This window comes from Ostrea edulis, chromosome 3 (assembly GCF_947568905.1).
Source record: "Ostrea edulis chromosome 3, xbOstEdul1.1, whole genome shotgun sequence".
NCBI classification, from domain to species: domain Eukaryota; kingdom Metazoa; phylum Mollusca; class Bivalvia; order Ostreida; family Ostreidae; genus Ostrea; species Ostrea edulis.
In genome coordinates, this window is record NC_079166.1 from 39,059,206 (window position 1) to 39,081,187 (window position 21,982).

General features: G+C 36.0%; 1 protein-coding gene across 4 annotated transcripts; it reads left to right on the forward strand.

Moving 5' to 3' along the window:
- The first annotated feature begins 3,661 nt into the window (after window positions 1–3,661).
- Window positions 3,662–20,884, forward strand: LOC125677432 (uncharacterized). 4 transcript variants are annotated; one of them, XM_048915494.2, is made up of 2 exons: window positions 3,662–3,774; window positions 17,923–20,884. In XM_048915494.2, exon 2 carries the CDS (start codon window positions 17,927–17,929, stop codon window positions 19,988–19,990), a length of 2,064 nt encoding a protein of 687 aa, XP_048771451.1. In that variant the 5' UTR covers window positions 3,662–3,774; window positions 17,923–17,926; the 3' UTR covers window positions 19,991–20,884. The 4 variants fall into 4 exon arrangements, with proteins under 4 accessions (XP_048771451.1, XP_048771449.1, XP_056016642.1 ...); XM_048915492.2 differs by having other exon boundaries at window positions 3,767–4,106; XM_056160667.1 differs by lacking the exon at window positions 3,662–3,774 and adding an exon at window positions 6,975–7,006.
- Window positions 20,885–21,982: the final 1,098 nt, after the last annotated feature.

A 21,982-nucleotide genomic window follows, 5' to 3' on the forward strand; every position in this document is an offset into this window, starting at 1 on the left:
CTGTATCCTGAGAATTGGAGTACAACTTAAAATCGTCATCCGGTGATGGGTCATTAGGCAACGGGGAATAAAACTTCCCAGGTTACAGGATACCTCGGGTGAGCATTATTATGTCTTATGGACCTAGAGTTAGTAGAGCGGATGTGGATTTTTAAAAAATCTTTCTTTGATTACGAAACACCGGTCTCTTGTGTTTTGAGTTCTGTTCGGGAATTTTTTATATCAACCACAATACACAGAACCCATTCATCTTAATGAAATACGCAGAAACAATCGAACCATATCCATATGAGGGGTAAATCAATGAAGAATATGGTATAACTGATAAATGCTTAATATGCAGAATCAAATTTTTATGACTTATCTTCATAATTTCTTTACACATATATATTTCGATAAACGTGGTGATATCTATTTTATTTTTAAAAATCTCAAAATGTCGGAACAACTGAAAAGACAATAAAGTTTCAAAAGGACATTTCTTTTAAACTAACACCTGTTAAGAATCTCAAAATTATGAAACAATACTTCAAGGACGTGTATATATATGGCGAAAATAAATACATTGAAGCTTTAAAGTGTTACATATGTACCACACAGAACAATTGTAAATGTAAATATTTCGCGTTATACCGCGTTTATTAGGACACCACTACATTGTAAAGATATGACACCAGTAAATGAAAATAGATACTTTGAAAAATAATGTTATATTGAGAGCTAGTAACATGTTAATTTGCACAGAAAGGGATCTCCATTTTTACACAACGGATCACAAGAAAATCCTCAATGAAATACACTTTAAATGGTCATTTCTGATGATGATACCTTTCCCTCAGAAATAAGGGCCCGAAATGTCAATGATATGCAAAATAATTAAAATGATGAAGCATAAAAAAAGAAAAAGAATTCATGCCCAGAATTTAAAGAGAAGCAAATATATAGGCACCCTCCAATTACTGGATCTCCATCTTAAAGGGGCGATTCACGACTTTCCCCATAATCTTGTTTTTTACTTTTAATGGTCAAAATCTACTGTCAAATGTGTTTAAAAGGTTTCACAGAAAAATTAAGGCTATGCATTATCACAGAAGCTCATTTTAGAGAGTTTATTATTTGTTTTGTAAACAAAGATTGCGAAATGTTATTGTTTACGAAATTTTCAAAAAGAAATGGATATCAATCTAAGTTTATTATATCTACCGTATTTCAAGCATTCTTTAGGTAAGATGTGTCATCTTAACGTCGAAATTTGTGACTATGCAAAATTTATATGCTTTATATTACTAAATTAATATTTTACTGGTTTGTTTGTTTACATAGAAAGACTCGAGTCTTTGTTTATATAACATGGAGTTAAGGTTAAAATATAGCTTTTATTCTCCATTCAGAAGGTTAAAAGTTAGGGTGTCAACATTAAATTAGTTATATTTTTAATGTTTAACAACAAAAATAAAAAAAACAACCCCAGTTTTTGAAAAATCGTGAACCAGTCCCTTTAATGTAATCTTTTTTTGTAAATTGAAATTGCTGGGTGGCAGTGTGATTTATTTTTTTTTCTTCATCAGACACTCCTTGCAAATCAGTAAATATTCCTCCGCTGGACCAGACTTCCTTTAATCTACAGACACTCCTTGCAGATCGGTAAATATTCCTCCGCTGGACCAGACTTCCTTTAATCTACACGCATTAGTCCGCAATGTTAAATCGTTTCACTCGACTTGGATTTAATGCTTTCGATAGTGGTGTTATAACAACATGAATTCAGAAATTACTATTACGTGTACATTCAAAGGAAAAGATCATTAGTTCTAAAACGAAGTTGTGTGTTTCAATCAAAAGACAAATATTACTTTGCATTAAGAAATAACACGAATAGAAACTTACTATCATAAAGGCATGGCTTCAATAAGAAACTTTCCTTTAATTCTTAGGAGCTTTAATAACGATCTTAGGACATGGTTTGATATTTCTCTAAATTTACTCCCTAGTTGTCACATTTGATCTTTTTTGTTAAGTCATAGCATGGAGACGAATTCAAGAAATCCATTTACGTGAAATGAGACGAACTATCGAAGTAGTAAAAGTGTCTTCAATGCATGATATCAAAATAGTATTTTTAAAGTAAAATAAATAATGAGCAAAAGAAAACTTAGGTTGTAATTAATACAGGCATGTGGCTCTATCGACAGCATGTCTGACTATAGATACAAACACAACAGAGGTGATTGAATTCAATAGGGGTGAATTCGATTTCTGAATATACCTGTACAGGGTGGGTAGAGTTATTGACTCAAGGTGTGTCATTAAGTACCAAATTATCATTTATGTCCGATACACAATATCGATGAGACGCTAATTACATAGATGAAAGTCATAGAATATTACTACGGTGTGTAACTACATGTTACATATACCTAAAAGTGAAATTCCATTTACAAACAAACGTTTTCTTTCCTTTTTGTTAAAATAAAATAAAATCCGCTACCTGTTATTGACTTCACATGTATAACAATATATATATATATATATATATATATATATATATATATATATATATATATATATAATTCAATAAAAAAAGCAGGAAAATATACAGCTCCAAAATATATTTAAATCACTAGCGCTTTCTGGATTTTAACATCCATCCTCAGGTGAATACAAATTAATAATGAATACAAAGTTGTTTATTGAATTATTTTGACTGTGTGATATCATATTGAATTATTTTGACTGTGTGATATCAACTCTTTCTATTTGGATTATATATATATATATATATATATATATATATATTACGCATGTCATACTACTTGCTGTTTCGTATGGACCATCTGTTTTGCGAGTTTTAATCTCGGTATACCATTATAAAGTGGTGATGAGATTAAATCAAATGATTGTGTGGACAATTTAAATGACTTCTATATAGCTACGTAATCACCTCATGGTGATACTTAGTTAGCTAAGAAAATTGGTATTTTAAAAAAGTTTTAAAGCTCTCCTAAATAACAAAAATAAAGTTTCTTAGGAAAAAATAATTGGTTCTGGACCGGCTGGTTGGTTGGTTGGTTGTGTATTGTTTATCGTTCCGCTCGAGAATTTTTCACCCACATAGAGATCTCACCATTGCCGGTGTAGGGCTGAAAATTTTACACCTATGCTCGGTGTTTACGGCCTTTGAGCAGGGAGGGATCTTTATCATGACCTTTGAGCAGGGAGGGATCTTTATCGTGCCACACCTGCTGTGACAAGGGGCCTCATCGGAAAGACCGCCCCATCTAGTTGCCTCGAACGACAACAAGGGGTACTGAGGATCTGTTCTAACCCGGATCCCCACTTAAATGTATACCTATCGTACGCATTACAATATCGATTTGTGATAGAAATAAATTAAAAACAGAATTTTGGGTCCATGGCCAAATCTGCTACTACATGTATAACGTTTGGGCGACTCTACCTGCTTTCAATATGTTATAATCCCTATTTCCTTTTCTTTTCTACAGTACTCAGTAATCAGCATATATAGCTATATTTAGGAAGAAAATATCTCCCTTAAAATGTTTTTATTTAAATTCAATATTGACATAGAATCTCCTCAGAGTGCTTAAGCTATTTGATAGACCCACCAAGCTTGCCTTTCATACTGTATATTTTGATAACAAATAGAGGAATGGTTTTAACTCCAAATGAGTTCGCCACAAAATAATGAAAAGGGTGTACCTCCTAAGTCTCGAGATAATATCAAGCAATTCCGTCGTTTTACTGCAGTAAAAGGTATGTATTTGAAAAACCCAGAGGTGTAGGTAATCGGAGTATTTAGTGGTTATCGAATATGTCAGATAAAGACTTTGAAAAATTAGTCGAAACTCATGCATTGATGACGATTTGCGCAGCGATGACATTTTTTAAGAAGAATGCTATAATAATAAAAGGGTCTACGACTTAGAGAAAGAGGATTATCTATAAAGCACGGATAAAGCTTACTCTGCTTTTATATACTGATACACAGACCTGCTCGGTTGGGAGTCGGATGAATTATGTGTAATTATGACTTCCCAGGAATAGAAGGCACATCTTAATAACTACTTGTGGAAATTTTCAGTTAGGTAAGGTAAAATTTTTATATTATTAAATCCATTTACATCTATTGTATTAAACAGTTTTATTTCTTCAATTGAAAATAATTTTGGTATGGAATATTATTAAAACAGTTATACATTTCTGTTTTCAATTTCACGAGAAATATAATTATAGATTTGTTTTCCCGTACATGCCTTGATACAAAATAAGATAGTATCAATTTTTCGAAGGGGGGGGGGATGTTGCATCGAGAACGATTCTAAAACGTACTAAGAGATTTTGAAAAAAAAGTGTATCAGCTTAAATTTAGCAAAAACTTTCATCAGGGATCTTACGAGGCATTTTAAGTCATAAAACTGTAGAAGTAGTATAGATAATATCAAAAACTTTTAAAAATACATATTCATGTTTTAGAATTGTCTAGAAATCGATAGCATGTTCCATATATGTATAACTAATATAAAAGGTATGTATGAAATTTAAAACAACATAAATATAAAATGAATAGAGATTTGAGTGACAGTTTGATACTGTGTGTTTTCGTGCCTTATCGAGAAAGCACCAAATCGCAACTTAAAGCAATCTTGTTGTTCCGTGCATTGAAACCAATGACGTGATCTAACTATTTATCATTTGATTTTCAAAGGCTTTGAAATTTTAAATGCACTTTTCTATGATCAACAAATAATTACAGGCGATTTAAAGTTTTTCAAAAATAATAATAATCTCGTATTTGACCCAAATACTAGTGTATGTGGATCACATCCATCAAGTAAAGTGGTTAATCTGGGATTAATCGATTTGTCCGTCACATCAGTCAAAAGATAAGGGCATTAATGCACTGCATGTACAGTGTGTATATACATAAGATAAGGGCATTAACGCACTGCATGTACAGTGTGTATATACATAAGCGAAAGTGTGTCGGTAGTGTCAACACCTTTACTTCGTCAATGCGAGGGAAAAAAAGTTCAAAAACACCCCTAAAATACAGGTACAGGTATCAATTCAGTCTGGTTTCAGAATACTGACCGCTTGCCTGGTTTCAGAGTGCTGACCGCTAGCCTGGTTTCAGAGTGCTGACCGCTAGCCTGGTTTCAGAGTGCTGACCGCTAGCCTGGTTTCAGAGTGCTGACCGCTAGCCTGGTTTCAGAGCACTGACCGCTAGTCTGGTTTCAGAGTGCTGACCGCTAGCCTGGTTTCAGAGTGCTGACCGCTAGCCTGGTTTCAGAGAGAATTTGTCAGAACGTACATAATTCATTCCGAATTCTTTCTATTGAAAGAAAATAAAGTCGACTGTATACGTAGCAACCTGGACAAAAATAGAAGCATATGTTATAAATGTACTCTAATGTAGAGAAAAAATATACCGGTACATATACAAGTATAACACACCTCAAAATAGAATCCAACTGACAAGCACCTGTTCATTTCTTATTTCGCAATTCTTTATAAGGAAGTCTTGCCTCTTTGAAAAAAAATATATAGAAACCTGTTGACGTAAACGTACATTATTCAGCAGGATTTTCCCGAGGTCTTGAGTAATAATTAATTAACTGTGTAATTGGAAGATACAATCTCATCTTTGTAACATGGTCGAAGCAACCTCGGGATCGTTTAATTGAACATATAGCGTGTGTCCGACAGTTGGATTCTTTCATGCTAAGAAACATGTAAGTCAAGGATGACAGTAATGGCACTATATCCGCAGTTACTGCAGAACTGTTCTAGAAACAATTCATGTCAACTGAAAAGCCATTATCATCGTATCATCTCTTTTATTCATTTCGATTGTAACGCGAGCCTAACTTTTTGAAAGTGACATTTGAAAGAAATTTTGAAAAATGTACTAGCTGTAGTATTCAGGCTTCCTGAAATAAAACTTGAAAAGAGAAAGATTCCGGAGTAGAAATGTGTTGTGATTTAAACGTATTAATGGAGGCAAAGTCACGTCTTGTAGGTACAGTCCAAGGTCAAATAATTAAGACGTATCCAGCCTTCAGGAAACACGCTTCCCCCTGTGATTTTAAGGAGGAATAACACATGGTCATAATGGCGGACTTCCTTTTGAAATTTGAATAAAAATATAAATATCAGCAATGCATGTGTATTCCTTTTTTAAAAATCTTATTGTCTATATGGAAAGCTCATCAGGTCTGACGTTCATGCGTACGAATCTAGCAGGGGTTTTAATTTGTTGTCAATTACTTTCTACTAAAACTGCATTTTGTAACAACAAAAAAAACCCAACCAAATTTGAAACTTTTCTGTTTCAAAATGTGATTTTATTTGTACAACTTTAACAAATTTTAAAACTTTTTGAGCTAATTAATTTGTTAGGTGCAGTAAAACGTAGATCGTTTTGAATGCACGCGTGTCTTTAGTTGAAATTAATAATTTTATTATTATTTCAAAAGTGATTTACCAATATCGCAACCAGAAATGCACCATGTTTTTAAATATATTTATCTGTTCTTGTGAGATGTATACTAGTATTCTAAAATCGCATTCATTGCCAGTTTTCTCCGACAGATACTGGCCACGTTGCACGTTGCATGCGAGATGAAAGTGCATTGAAAGGTTGAAGATTTCTTTCAAACTATTGTACTGTGGTGACTTAATACTTTTTAGAGCTTGTCAATGGATTTAGAAACCAAACATCGAAATATTACAAAATGAAACATGTTCATTATCTAAATTTTAAGAACACACATCCTGGCTTTCAAATATATTTTAATAAAATCTTGACAAATAAGCCCAGCTATATCCGATATAATGAACATTTATTGCAGTAGAAAATGAGGGGGAAAAGCTTCGACGAAAAGATCTAATTATCAAAAAATCAATAGTTAGCGAATGTCCTTTAAAGTAGACTGTCTGCTTTTAGTTAAATCACTTCGTATGAAACTACCTCGCTTTCACCATGGTAAGTATAATGCATCTTTTCCTATTTTTTTCCTTCAGTCATTAAATGTCTGCATCTAAGTAATGCTTTATATAATTACGTAAAGAGCGTTAAATATTCTTAAATTGTTTCTTTGTTAGCAATTTTGATAAGATGATATATAAGATATCTTAAGTACATGTATATGTTGTCCATACACATTTAAAAAAAAAAACCAAGATATATCACAAGTATTGCAAAGGTGGGAATGCACCTGTTGATCGTGGCACTGTCGCAAAAAATAGAAAATAAAATCAAAATTGCATTAAATAATCACATCTAGGTACAAGAGTGTTGATTAGATCATCAAATTTCGCATGCTCTCTGATGCTTGGGTGTCTATGTTTAATAGCTATATTTTGATACAAATCATGTGGTATGTTATGGTTTGTTCCCCCCCCCTTGTTTTACGTCCTTTTGAGAATATTTCACTCATGTGGAGACGTCACTAGTTGTAGATGAAGTGGGGCCACATATGTAGTCCTGTTCGTAGCGCTCATGGCCTGTCATGACGTACGTTTTTAAAGTAACTGGTTTATGATTTTTGGAAAAAATATAACTCATTTAATGTTAACAGCCAAAATTTTGACCATCTGAATGCAAGAATAAAAGCATTAATTTAGCCTTAAATCTGTGTTATGTAAACAAAGACTCGGGTCTTTTTATGTATACAAACAAACCAGTGAAATATTAATTTTGTAATATAAAGCATCTTAATTTTGCATAGTCACAAATTTTAATCTTTTGATGACACATTCTACCAAAAGAAAGCTTGAAATGTGAAAGATATGATTAACTTAGATCGATATCCATTTCTTTTGAAAATTTCGTAAACAATAACATACCGCAATCTTTGTTTACAAATCAAATATAAATACACTCTCTAAAATGAGCTTCTGTGATAATGTATAACCTTAATTTTAACCGAAATCTTTTAAACACACTAGACAGTAGGTTTTGATAATTAAAAACAAAAAACAAAATTTTGGCGGAGGAGCAATCACTACCCATGGCACGAGCGGGGCTTTAACTCACGACCTCTCGGTCACGAAGCGAACGCTCTACCACTGAACTACCGCGACCGCTATTCGAGGTTTGGTAACGTCTCCTTAATCTTGAAAAATGTCCGGGGATTTATAAACCGGTACTTTGTTGACTTGCCATTTTTATTGACGTATTTCATAATCCTTCACAAGCTTAGAAAATCACAACATTGTCAGGACTAAAACTCTCATGGCCATCATTCAATATTAGATCGAGGACTTTTCGATTATACTTGATACTTCTTTTCTTATTTATCAATATTTGCAAAATCTCAGCTTTTACATTATGAAAATTAAAGCCTATGATATATATTACCTCGCTGTATTAACTTGTGAATTCAGACGTAATGAAAAGCTCAGATAATGGAGAACATGCACAGACGTTAACCTGCGTACCGGTCTACTACAGGGCAACATACACATGCTACTTGCTCAGCACATTATGGGCATTTGTGGAAAGGAAGTGGACATTAATAATATCCTAGTGTTCTTTTCTTCCAAAAAAGCATCTTTTTCACACGGTACTAACGATTTATTTCAAAATTATGGTCGCTGAAGGCCTAGGAAATCCATTCTTATCTGTTTTATCGATATGAATTTTTTTTTTTAAAATATCGATATCCTCTAAAATCAATCGATGGTCAATGTTCGCATTCCTCATACGAATTTTGTCAGCACTTCTGTTTATGTTTGCTAGCTATGTTAAGAATAACAGTTACTTTCTCCAGAGTGTTCGATTCATAAACTGAATGTATTGAGACGTCACCAGCTGTAGGTGAAGCGTGACGAATTTAGATTCTATATGCATGGTGATCAGTGATGGTTTTTAACGTGCCAATGTGACAGCCTGCCATGACACGACACCTCAGTTATCCGAAAGGGTCGTGACCTCTAAATGCCGAGCGTTTAGCGAAGGAGGAATGGCACCGCCGAGACACGAGCTGGGCTCCAACCTATGACCTTTCGGTATCCAATCTCTAACCAAATTGAAGGCAATTGTTTCAAAATTCATGGACGACACACATATTCTTTTCTCGATATTTGGCACACATTATTTATTTTTAGAACTCTGTTCTTACTGTAGCAACCAACAAATAATCTTTTCCAATGTTTTAATGCACATGTAAGCCGTCTGTCAAATTAAGTGCGTGTCCCCGTCTTTTTAGGGAAAGCCCCGGATGAATTCAGAGAAAGTACCGTGACCTGTACATAATGTATAGTATCTTAAGCACGATGTTATTACATTGCATGATACAATAAACTTGCATATCATTAATACAATACAAGTAATTTATCTCATCAAATATTTTTTTTTTACTGCATAATTGTTCTTGATTTTCCGAAAGGTTGAGGTTTTTAATTCTAAGTATAAAATCAGGGTGTTCCTAAAACGCAGGACGGAAAACGGAACGGAATAGAAAACAAAGTATTAATTGTATATAATAATATTATGGGAGGTCGGCATTTTGTAAAATCAAAAGGCATAATATCAACAACTGATGCAGAAATTACAAAGAGAACGGGAAGTCATCCCCAGAATTCACCGTTTCACGTACGTCATACTAATGCTTATGTATTTAAAAACTATTATATAACTCATTTTGAAATTTAGAACATCAAGCAAGTGCCCGTGAGTACCGCCCCCTTTTCCCGGCTTTGTCTCCCCCACCGATTGTGACAGTATGTTGCTTTACAATTAAAAATATATAATGAATAAAACTGTCATTAAGACTTTTGAATTTAACTTTTCAAATTCTATTACTTTTTTCTGGCTGCCACCTTTTACATTCTCTCACCAGAGGGCGCGCTGCGCAAGCTTCACTTTCACCTCTGTTATCGTCTGATAAATAGTTCGGCTAACCATATGATCTCGCATGGACAAAATGACGTCTTTGACTCCAACAGAAAGGCACGTTTCTGTTCTTTGTGCAATGTCAGATTTTCATCATTATAATCTCGCTATTTTTTTTTTAATGTAGAGTCCATAGTTACTAAGTGAAAGTGAAATAATACATTTGACAAGACAAAATAGTTCCATAAATATGGAGGTTGCACTAACGTAATACAGCGTTTCGATACCTACCAATGTGTTTTTAACTCATAAATGTATGTTTTATTTATGAAAATGATGCAGATTTATTTTATTTTCAAAGACGCTCTGTTTTACAAAATTCTTGTAAATTAGACGATAACAGAGGTGTTGTGGAGCGTAGCGTAACGCCCTCTGGTGAGAGATTGCCACCTTTTATACACCTTCCCGAAAACAACACTGAAAAAGATTAAATGATTTTCTCAACAATGTCCCCCAAACATAGTTTTTTTTTTAAAAATCGAACTCACTTTATATCGAATTATCTATTTTTGGAATAATATATTATTCAGTGACATAGATAGGTTTGAAACATTTGTAAGGAGGGGGTTTGGGGGGCGGCAGCCCCCCCCCCCCCCGAAACTGAGGGCATTTTTCGTAATATATAATAAAAATTTAACGAAAATATTTGTAGGCACGTGCTTACAGTGCTACAATGTAGCTACACGACTGATATTGAACTTGAATTTCATTTTAATTCTACACCTGGCATAATATGAATATATGTATACTATCAAATTTTGAAGCGAACGAGTCTGGTGGGTATAACAGCCTTATTTGTGATCGATTTATGTAAAGTGAAAGTTCATACATGTACCAGTATCCTGCGGAAAGGTGTTAAATCCGAAGAGATGCATCTCTTTGGAAAGTTGCTTACGTCCTTCTTAAATCCATCAGTGGTATCTAATTATAGGATCCGGGTTAGAATAGGTCCTCCCTTGCTTGTCGTAAGAGGCGACTAAATGGGGCGATCCTTCGGATGAAACCGCAAAAACCGAGGTCCCGTGTCTCAGTAGGTGTGGCACGATAAAGATCCCTCCCTGCTCAATGACCATAAGCGCCGAGCATTAGGCTAAATTTTGCAGCTCTTCACCGGCATTGGTGGCGTCTCCATATGAGTGAAATATTTTCGAGAGGGACGTTAAACAATATTCAATCAACCATGTGTTAGTAAAAGTATGGAGAGAATCATATTAGGAGCTACTATAGTATTGTTCAAAGTATTGACAAGAAATATCATGTATGATATTTTGTGACCTTTCAAAAGCATTTGATAGTGTATGCATGCAAAATGATCTCATTTTTAAATTACAAAGTTATAGTATATCTGGCGATCTTTTGCAGTGGTTTAGAAGCTATTTATGTCACAGATCACAAAAAATAATATATAAGGACCTTTTAAAACTTGGTATATTTGTTTATGTACCCCAGGGTCGTGTTTTAGGACCTTTACCATTTTTAATTTATGTCGATGTAAATATGCTATCAATGTGTAGACTATTTGCTGATGACAACTCACTTCAGAAATCTTCATATAATATGCTAGTTATTGAAAATAAGCTTAATCATGATTTCTATAATATTAGAAACTTGGTCAAATAACTCAAATTTAATCCATCCAAGACTAATTACTTATTTTTCAAGGAAAGACAATCCTGTTCTACCAAAACTATTTTTTCAAGGTGATGGGCTGGAGTTTGTTGCAGTTCATCGTCATTTAGGCTTATTATTGTCATGCAACCTCAGTTTGTCTGTATACATTGATTGCATAGTAGACAAAGCTTATAAAATAGGGCTTTTAAAAACGCTGAATTGGTAGACAAAATCAGTCAAAATTGCACATAACATTTATTAGGCATATTTGTGAATATGCTTCAATTGTTTGTGATGGCTGTTCTGTTCACGATACTAACAAACTTGAAAAAGTACAGTTAACTTATGTGCAGCTATCGTTGTTACTGGTTTTCCAATTTCTGCATTTAGAAAATCCCTTTATTCATAAACAGGCTGGCAACCTTTACAAAGTAGAAGTTACTGTATATTGCAAAAATGATAAATAAGATATGCTCAAAACAAAACAGTGGGGAAAACCCTATTGAAACAGAATCAATGTTAACATATGAAATAGCCAAACGACTAACAGATACTTTATGTTTCAAATGAATTAAAAAGGTCATCTCATTATTGATATAGATAAGGTACCAGTAGTTAGGTTAGAAACAAACTGCCAGACGTTCTCAACCATTTACAAAAATGCAGGATTGGAATGTTGCGGTCACATAGTCTCTGTTAATTAAAAAATAATAAATAAAACACAAAATATTCAACTTGATAAAATAATGAATTATCGTTGTTTTATACATACCACACTCCCTGTTGATTGATTGATTGATGTTTTCCGCCCCACTCAACAATTTTCAGTTATCTGGTGGCGCCCAGTTTTTTTATTGGTGGAAGAGAGAACCCAGATACAATGTACCTAGGAAGAGACCACTGACCTTCCGAAAGTAAACTCCCTGTTGTAACTTGAAAAATGTAAATGCACACATACACAGAATTAAGTGTAAATACATGTGTGTTAAAGACGTTTTGCCACGAGAAGGTTGGGGGAGGGGTGTTACTATGTGTCAGACTATGTGTTCTTTCTATTCTCTACCCATAGGTGTTGTTGCTTGGTAACACCTGTGTCAATGCCGAAATTACAAGATTCTTGTAAAACGATTTGTAAAATTTTATACAAACATTTAATTTTGCTCAATAAATTTATAGTACAGAATAAGGAGATATAATTGTTTTACCGCCTGTAAATAAATTCTTATTTTTATTTTAATCAAAATAAAGCCTATTTGCCCAATGTTGTTGTTTTTGTTGGTACATTAATCATTCTTAAATTTTCCTTCCTTTCCGCGTTTTAGCAGCACCCTATAAATCATTTTTGCAATGTATAATCGGTTATGATCTCTAGGGTAGCAAATTTCGAAGGTATCTAGGAGTGATATTTGTTACTGGTTGAGGGAGAACTGACGCACTGTCACTGGGTTTAATTTAATGATTTTTGTGGTCAGATTGTTTGCTTGTTTGACGTTTCGTTGAGAATTTTTCACTCATATTGAGACATCACCAGCTGTATGTGATGTACCACAAAAATTTAGACCTCTGTTTATCGCTTAGGGTCGTAGCAGTGAGGGTTCTTTAACGTGCCAACGCCTACCTGCCGCGACATGGTACATATACCCCCTTATCTAAGGTCATAGACAAAGGACCCATGATTTTCATTTCTAAATGCCGAGGATTTAACGAAGAGGCAATCATTACCTATGTATACGTGTTAGGTTTGATCATATCATGGCCCGAGCGAGGCTCGAACTCACAACCTCCCAGTCACGAAACGAACGCTCTACCACTTAACTACCGCGACAGGTGGTCAAGGAGTAAATAAATGCATTGCACCATTTGTCTTTGGCCAGGATGAAGAAAAGACATACAGTATATGCATTTAAAGATGAAGGAAGCAATTTGTGTGTTTTAGCGTTTCATTCGAGAATTTTTCACTCATGTAGAGACATCACCAGCTGTAGATGAATTGCCACAAATTTTGTCAAATGAATGGCGGTCAAGGCTGTAGCACTGAGGGTTCTTTATCTTTTATCTCCGAAGTACCCGTGGATTTCTCCTCTAATACTGGGCGCCCAGCGAAGGAATAGTCACTATTTTTGTGTAACGTCTCAAATTTGTCGCGGCGGGGATGGAAAATCGAATCTGGGACCTTCTGGTTGCGCTGCAACAAAACCAACAGCCATCCCATCAAAACAAAACTTTTCTGTTTCCCTTTACTCTTCTTCTTGTTTTCATATGCTTCTTCACTGCATGAATCAATGGATTTTGAAAGATTTGGAGTTTTGTATTCCTTTGAGAATATCTCATTTAGGGACGTCACACGCTTTGAACTAGTGAAGTACATGTACCACAAATTCCGACCTGTGATTGGCGCTCAGAGTATGAGCAGTGAGGGTTCATCTTTATGCCAACGCCTGTCATAACATGGAACTTTAGTACGTAAGGTCTCATAAAAACCCCTCGACGTGTACTAGAATTAATGCCTAGCGATTACTGAAGGAGCAATGATCGCTACATATTTTAACAACTCGGGTATGCAGCGGCTTAGGATCGAATCCACGATCCGAACGTCTTAATCCACTGAGCTGAGCAGAAAGGTGAATGATTTTAAAAGAACCTGTAGAGAATATTTTGCTGATTAAATTTTTGGCATTTATGGCGCACGTTGGTATGGCAATTTTGTTGGTGACGGTGCGCTATAAAAGACAAACTAATATTGCGAGAGGCGCCAGACCATGTAAATGGGTTTCATCAGAAGCATGAGGTGAAAGGACGCTCTGATCCTTCGTGTATCAAACGCTGTTCATCTTAATAAATATTGAAAGGACATGTACAGTGGCTCATTCAAATCTACACTGATCAAGAGAAAAAAGGCATCTGATCGTGCATCTTATGATCGTTTGATATATGAAAAACCAGTTACCTGGACATAATCAATAGAATTCACTTGTTACGCACATGTAAAAGTCATTCTCTGTAAACATCAAACAATATGGGAGACTTTGAGACGATGCTCTATGTAGTGGATACATACAGCTTTAAAATAAGTGAAGTCAGAATGCATATTTAAACTTTAGTTGTCATGCGATTTTTACGGAGAGTGAGCAGTGTTCTAATGAAAAACGTATATTTCATAAACAATTTTTTTTACGTCTTTCATAATATCCACACAAAGGACATGTCCATTATTACGTACCACCATGCATGTAGCATCCGTTGCGAATGAATAGATACCGAATCGATTGCTTAATTACCTATGCACTTATATAAATGCCACGCGAGAAAACAAGCGGGTATTATTGTTAAAGCAGTGACCAGCCAATATAATGATGAAGATGATGTATTCATAAATTTATGATGTGTGAGATATGAACGAAAGTTCAGCTGAAGGTGACCATCACTCTGCGACAAAAACGATGAGGTGTATTTAACCTTACTTACCCTTCCTTATTATGTGTGTAGATATCAATTCGTGCGCAAGTGTAAACACATACAATGTAATTTGTGATGCTAACAAACCTTAATAATCATTGCAATTTTGAAAATAGATGTGTTACAGTTTGAAACTTCCCACGTGAATCTTCAATATAAATTCGTTTGTTTGTTCAGTTCGTGTATCACTATGTTTTTGTTCAGTTCGTGTATTGCTTTAAGTTTTTGCTCGTCTGTACAATTCGTGTATCGCTTTATATTTTTATTCGTTTGTACAGTTCACAGATCGCTTTATATTTTCGTTTGTTTGGACAGTTCACGGATCGCTTTTTATTTTCATTCGTTTGTACAGTTCGTGTATCACTTTATATTTTGGTTCGTTTGTGGATCGCTTTATATTTTCGTTCGTTTGTTCAGTTCGTGTATCACTATGTTTTTGTTCAGTTCGTGTATTGCTTTAAGTTTTTGTTCGTCTGTACAATTCGTGTATCGCTTTATATTTTTATTCGTTTGTACAGTTCACGGATCGCTTTATATTTTCGTTTGTTTGTACAGTTCACGGATCGCTTTATATTTTCGTTTGTTTGTATAGTTCGTGGATCGCTTTATATTTTCATTTGTTTGTACAGTTCGTGGATCGCTTTATATTTTCGTTTGTTTGTACAGTTCGTGGATCGCTTTATATTTTCGTTTGTTTGGACAGTTCATGGATCGCTTTATATTTTCGTTTGTTTGGACAGTTCACGGATCGCTTTATATTTTCGTTTGTTTGTACAGTTCGTGGATCGCTTTATATTTTCGTTTGTTTGGACAGTTCATGGATCGCTTTATATTTTCGTTTGTTTGGACAGTTCACGGATCGCTTTATATTTTCGTTTGTTTGTACAGTTCGTGGATCGCTTTATATTTTCGTTTGTTTGGACAGTTCATGGATCGCTTTATATTTTCGTTTGTTTGTACAGTTCACGGATCGCTCTTTGAACATAAGCTCTACTTGTACATATATTGGCATTTCTTTGGATGATATACACGCTTTTTAAATTAAATGAATTATATATTGTGTGATATTTAAACAATATGGCGTCCGTATCTCTGATGTAATTGGACGCTGACAAATTCAATAAATCTCTTCAATAATCTCTCTTCATTATGATGATTTACTGCATCACGGTCTACTCTCCATAAAGGCACCATTTGCTGAGATTCGGTGGGTGGGGGGTGGTGGTTAAAGCATAGTATTTCTCAACAACTTACACAGATACAGGTATCTCTCCATAAACTCCATGCACTCTGCGCGTGGTCTAGCATCCTTTCAGCACGTAACTGTCTGCTGGCACCAGTACATATAGAACCGAGGTGCTATATACTTTACCTAACAGACAATAACCCCGAACCATTTGGACTGAGGTGCAAAACTTATCGAAACGAAGGTGTCGAATGACGTCAATCCCTTTAAACAATCATCAATACACGTGGTGAGATGCAATGTCTGAGATAACGCCGGGTGTTCTTTTGTTGACGACAACCTTTAAAACAAATCTTTCGTGAACAAAGGAGCTGTGGGTAGTGCGACATGCACCTCTATAATCCGATTAAGTAAAGCTGGTTCTGCATTTATAAGCTGAATTCATTTCATCTTGGAGTTACACATATACAAAGTTTTCTTTTAAATGGCTAACTGGCTAATAAAGCCTGGATAGACGCAGGCTGAGTGTGGTAAGTGGTTTCATTTGCATATCAGTCTTCAAAACGCGTAATATATTTGAAATATGCATACAATAGTGCAAACGTTGTTTATTTTTTTCTCTTTTCGATTTCTCATATGACTTGCAGAGATCTTCGAGACAGAAATTATTAAGATGAATAGACTTGTTTTTCTATTTGTGTATCCTTTCCCTATACACAGTATTCACTACTGAATTACGTTACGAGTTACCCTGCTTTACTATGCATGAGATTTCGTCTACCGGTCTATCTGCTTTGGATCGGAGAGAGAGGTGTATATTGCTGTTGTGAAACGTACTTTACTATAGAGGGGGCGACCCAGATCCCTGCAGATACACACATACCCTACACCGACTGGTACCGACATATCATGCAAACTCTGGCGAAAACACAACAATCTTCAAAAACCATGAATGATCATTGAAGGGCACATGAATTGAATAATACTGAGAAAAGTGTCCATCGGCATCTTAATAATAAGATTGAATTCGGGGCTTTTTCTTCTTAATCTTTGAATATCGTTTGTCATCAACAAATGGTTTTATGTATCTGATACTTATAGGGTATTTGAAGTCAAACTTTGTATGTTTGTTAATCAAGAAATATTGCTTAACAGGGTGTGGAATTAAGACATATCCGGTGTCGAACCACTTATTCTATGCGTAATTTCTGCATATAAACACGAAGAAATATCCCCCGAGCGTCTGCAATCTTTGGTAGATCGTATTAGAAAAAGGAAAAATAAAATGAAAGAAAGGGAATATTAATTTGTATTTCCTAAATATACCACAACTCAGCCTTCACCTTAAGCATTTAATTTTTAATACCCGACCAAGATTAAGCCAGCTTCTATCCGATAATCTTAATAAATAATTCCAATCGTCTGACAAGTGTATTTAACAATGTAGAGGTTCTTTAATCATTAAATAAAGATCACGTTTGGTGAATACCCACAAGAGCTAAATTTGTAATTTTCTGGACCAAGAAACAAAAGCTCATGACTTTAAAAATAGCAATATTACTTAAAAGTTTACTAGTTATTTACTATATATGTAAGAGAGGAAATAAAAACTTTACAGACTGCTCCTAATAAACATTTTTTTTTCTCATCTCTTCCGGAACTCAAGTCTGCAAATGAACATTACTGATGACCCCATTGAAATCTTGTACAATCGTGTCACATTACAGCTAAAAATGTCTATATTTTTCAGAGTCATGGCGACAGCTCATCACCTTTTGCGAAGAAAGATGACCGATCCCGAAACTCGTAACCATGGATCTCTTCCGCTTATTAGTGCTCCATTAAAAGATAAAACACAGAAGAAAAAAGCGGGAGAGATCCAGCACCTGACCAAACTACCTTCAATTTACATCCCCTCCGTCCCCGTGTCACGCTCACCAAACCTAAAGATTCAGTTGACCGACTTCATTGGAAACCGACCCGACAGTTACAAAGGCGAGACGACTCACGACTCCGATTTGAAGGTCAATATAATTGCTCGTGACAAGGCAATCCAGCTTCTTCAACAGTATAACGAGATAGTTGGAGGAAACGAAAACCTGGCGGTGAAAAATTTACCCCCGATCAAAGTGTCGATCCGTCCCAGTGGCGCAGATTTAGGTTTTAAGAAAGACAAAATGTCCAAGAAGATTCCCGTTTTCACGGAAGGCATCAGCTCCATCAGCAAAAGACAAGAACCGTCGTTCACAGTACCCAAAGAAAATGTAATTCGTGCTAATCTACCAAGAAACGTTGTTGTTGCACAAAAGAAGAATAAGTTTACATTTGGGGTGAAAAATAACAAGAAACATAGGAAAGATGACAAAGGCGAACTTCCTCAGTTTAAACAGATGAAGAAACTCGGTTTGGACAGCATGCCTTCAGTAGACATGGGGAGATATCTCAACAAATCACAGATGATGCAAGAGAGCGTCAACTTACGTAGTGGGATAAAGGGTGCATATTTTAAATCTCCACGAAAGGGTGATGACAAAATTGAGGAAGAAAACCAAACCAACGGCCAAAGAGGATATGAATCCGATAGAACGCGTGTATTGTCCAAGAAAACGTATCCCCAAAGCACTTCTCGATCAGAGAGCAAACTGAGTGTGGTATCCGTAGGAGATTCACTGGGACCGTCATACTTTTCAAATCGTAGAAACCAGAAAGGCGAGTTTTCACTCTTTGATGCACGCATGCACAATGAGGCTCATAGAATGAGATACCAACCACGTGACCCGTCAATCTACGGTGTGTGTTCGTTGGCACCTATACACGTAGGTGGGCCGCTGCAGAGAGTTGGGACACTTGATCCAATCTTGCAGGGGCCACAAAAATCCAACAAATCTCTGAAAGGTCCGCAAAAGAAGTCCCAGAAAGGAAAAAGAAAGGATGCTTATAGTGACATTGGCCCCTGGCAAAGTGATGTCATTATTCCAACTGAGTTTCAGAAAGAAAATGGTGAACTTTTACCAGTGGCTAATGAAGTACTAGAAGACACTGACTATTCAGAGACAATGTCGTATCAAAGAGAACTACTATTCCGTAAGAATATGACAAGTCCAACCGGAAGTGAGTCCACCATGACGACACATACACATATCGCCAATCCACCCCCGTCCTACGTTTCCAGTAACGACGACGATTACTCCAGGCAATTTGATAACCCACGGGCAATGCTACAAATCCAGGAGGAACAGTCAAATCTTACTCTAGAAAATGTCGAGGCACACAACAGAGACATGGAAATTAATTCGATAGCAACGAGTAACAGTATCATGAGGAGAAGAAAAGACGGACGAAGGAGCCGGGTTAAACCGGAACCTAAAATCGTAAACCTGGAGATTGAAGGTGAAAAGAGCGGAAGAACGTCCGTCATCGAGGACGGTTTGTTCCTGACAATTCCCTCGGTCAGTGTTGACTTGGAGAAGCGACCTCCTCACACAGTCAAAGCAGAAGTCGATCGAAATATCAACGACTCGAGAGCCACGTGCTATAGCACGCGCTCTGACAATGACAACCCAAAATTGGCCGTGAAAAACATTAGGTTTCATAATGACCATATTCAGATCCCAGATACGAATGTCGTCACACCGGAAATTAATGTCACGTCTGACAACAGTGATACTGAGATAATACTGAAGGCCAACAATGATGATTCTAAGGAAAATCTCGCGCGGGTGGACACAGAGGAAGAATTCAAGAAATTTACAATGTCGAACAAAACGATGCAATTCATTTCGCCTCTGCAAGTCATCGACAACGCAAAGCGACACTAAGTCATCACCGCGATGTTCGTTTAAACATCCTCTACATCAACAGTTGCTAGTAATACCCATTCTGAGTCATTTACATTCAAAATTGGCGTTTACATGAAAACACTCTTACTTGTTCTTTAGGACCGTAACGCATGCGTATTCCCCATTTGCATAAAAATTGTTTTAACGGTTCTAATAAAATGCCAAAATTACAATCACGAAGAAATCATGATATGACATTTTCAAGTTCCTTTTCAAAATATTTTTTGCGATAGCAATCAATATAGACATTTACTATGCTTTTGTCTTTGATGTCTTTACAAATTGCGATAGCCATTTCCTCATGAACGCGATGTAATTGTAATAATACGCGTATGAATCGTGATGAATATAGTACGTCAATTTTAACAGCTGGGAATTCAGACAGAAATGAATGTAGAATGTAAAGATAAGAAATAAATTTCATTTTGAAAATACGGGATCGAAGGTATGAACTGCAACGCTTGATACCGTCAAATTTACGCGTTTTATGAAGTCTGTCGGCGTGAAGTGTCGCAGTTCATAACCTCATGTATTCTCAAAAATGAATATAACTTTTGCAATATAGTTTAATACAATGGATCAAACGTTGATTATGAAATTCCTTTCGATTTCCATTACTATAATTACGATTATATTCCTGACTTGATGTACATGTATGAAGGTGAAAGGAATATGCCGATCACAAGAACTGGACGGAAAGTACATCTGGCCACGTTTTGCATTGTATATTGCCAATATTGTTATTGATAGTGTGTATATTGTTGAATTGTCTGTTCACAAACCAACGTGCTTTTTAATCAATCCCATGTCAACCAAACTTGGCACTGTGTTGTTTACTATTTATTGCAATTAAAACTGATTTGGAAAAGCTGACGAAACACTATTTTACATTATGTATATAACGGATGGTACGGTCGCGGTAGCCGAGTGATAAGGGACACTTGCTTCGCAACCGGAAGGATTTCGGGATAAGAGCTCTTATGTGTAGGGGGTGCATTTAATGCTTATTATTTAAGTGGAACAAAGTGCACCTCAGTTAGTGTGGAAGACGATAAAAAAAATGAAAAACTTTCTTGTTTAAAGATGTGAATATAGGAAAATAAAATATCGTAGAAGAAAATGTTTTACCCAAATGAAAACAAAAACATAGACATATTTGTAATTAATACAATGTGTTCGAGCAACGAAATAACGTGATATGACACTGGTAAACACGTCGCGTGTTTATTTACTGCTAAAATACTTGTTACTTACATGTACAGGGTATGGGTATCATTCATATTTGGATGACGAAACAGCGTATGAAGAACGTGCTGTGGACATTCGCACATGCAGTAATAGACATTCATTTGTCCCATACATGTGTTGTGCCTGATATTACTGTTTACGAAAATTCCCCAAACCGCCCTGGTGGTCTAGAGGTTAGAGTGTTCGCCCCACATGCGGGGGGTCAGGGTTCGAATGCCGACAGCGACATACCTAAGTCGTGAAAACAGGTAGTGACAGTTCCATCGCCAAAAGCTCGGCATCAGGTGTGAATGTCACGGGTCCTCGGAGATGACCTTAAAGTCACAGTAGGTATGGCACGTTAAAGAACCCTCACTGCTCAATGGCGCCGAACAAAGGCCTAAATTTGTAGCCCAGTCTTGGTGACGTCTCCATATGGGTGAAAAATTCTCGAAAGAGACGTTAAACAAGATACAATCATACAATATAATCTAAAGGAAAATAACTAGGTCGTATCCGGTGCCGTGTAAAACCTTACAAGTTTAACACAGGGGCTGCTCCTTCGACAAGTGCCTGGCATTAGAAGTGAGTGTCACGGGTCTTTCTGACCTTTAAAACGAAGGTCGCAGGTCACGGTAGAGGTCACCGTAGGATGTGACATGATGAAGAACCCTCACTGTTGCGGTCCCGAGCGCCATGTGGCACTTCACCTAAAGCTGGAGAGTTCTCCACACGAGTGAAACG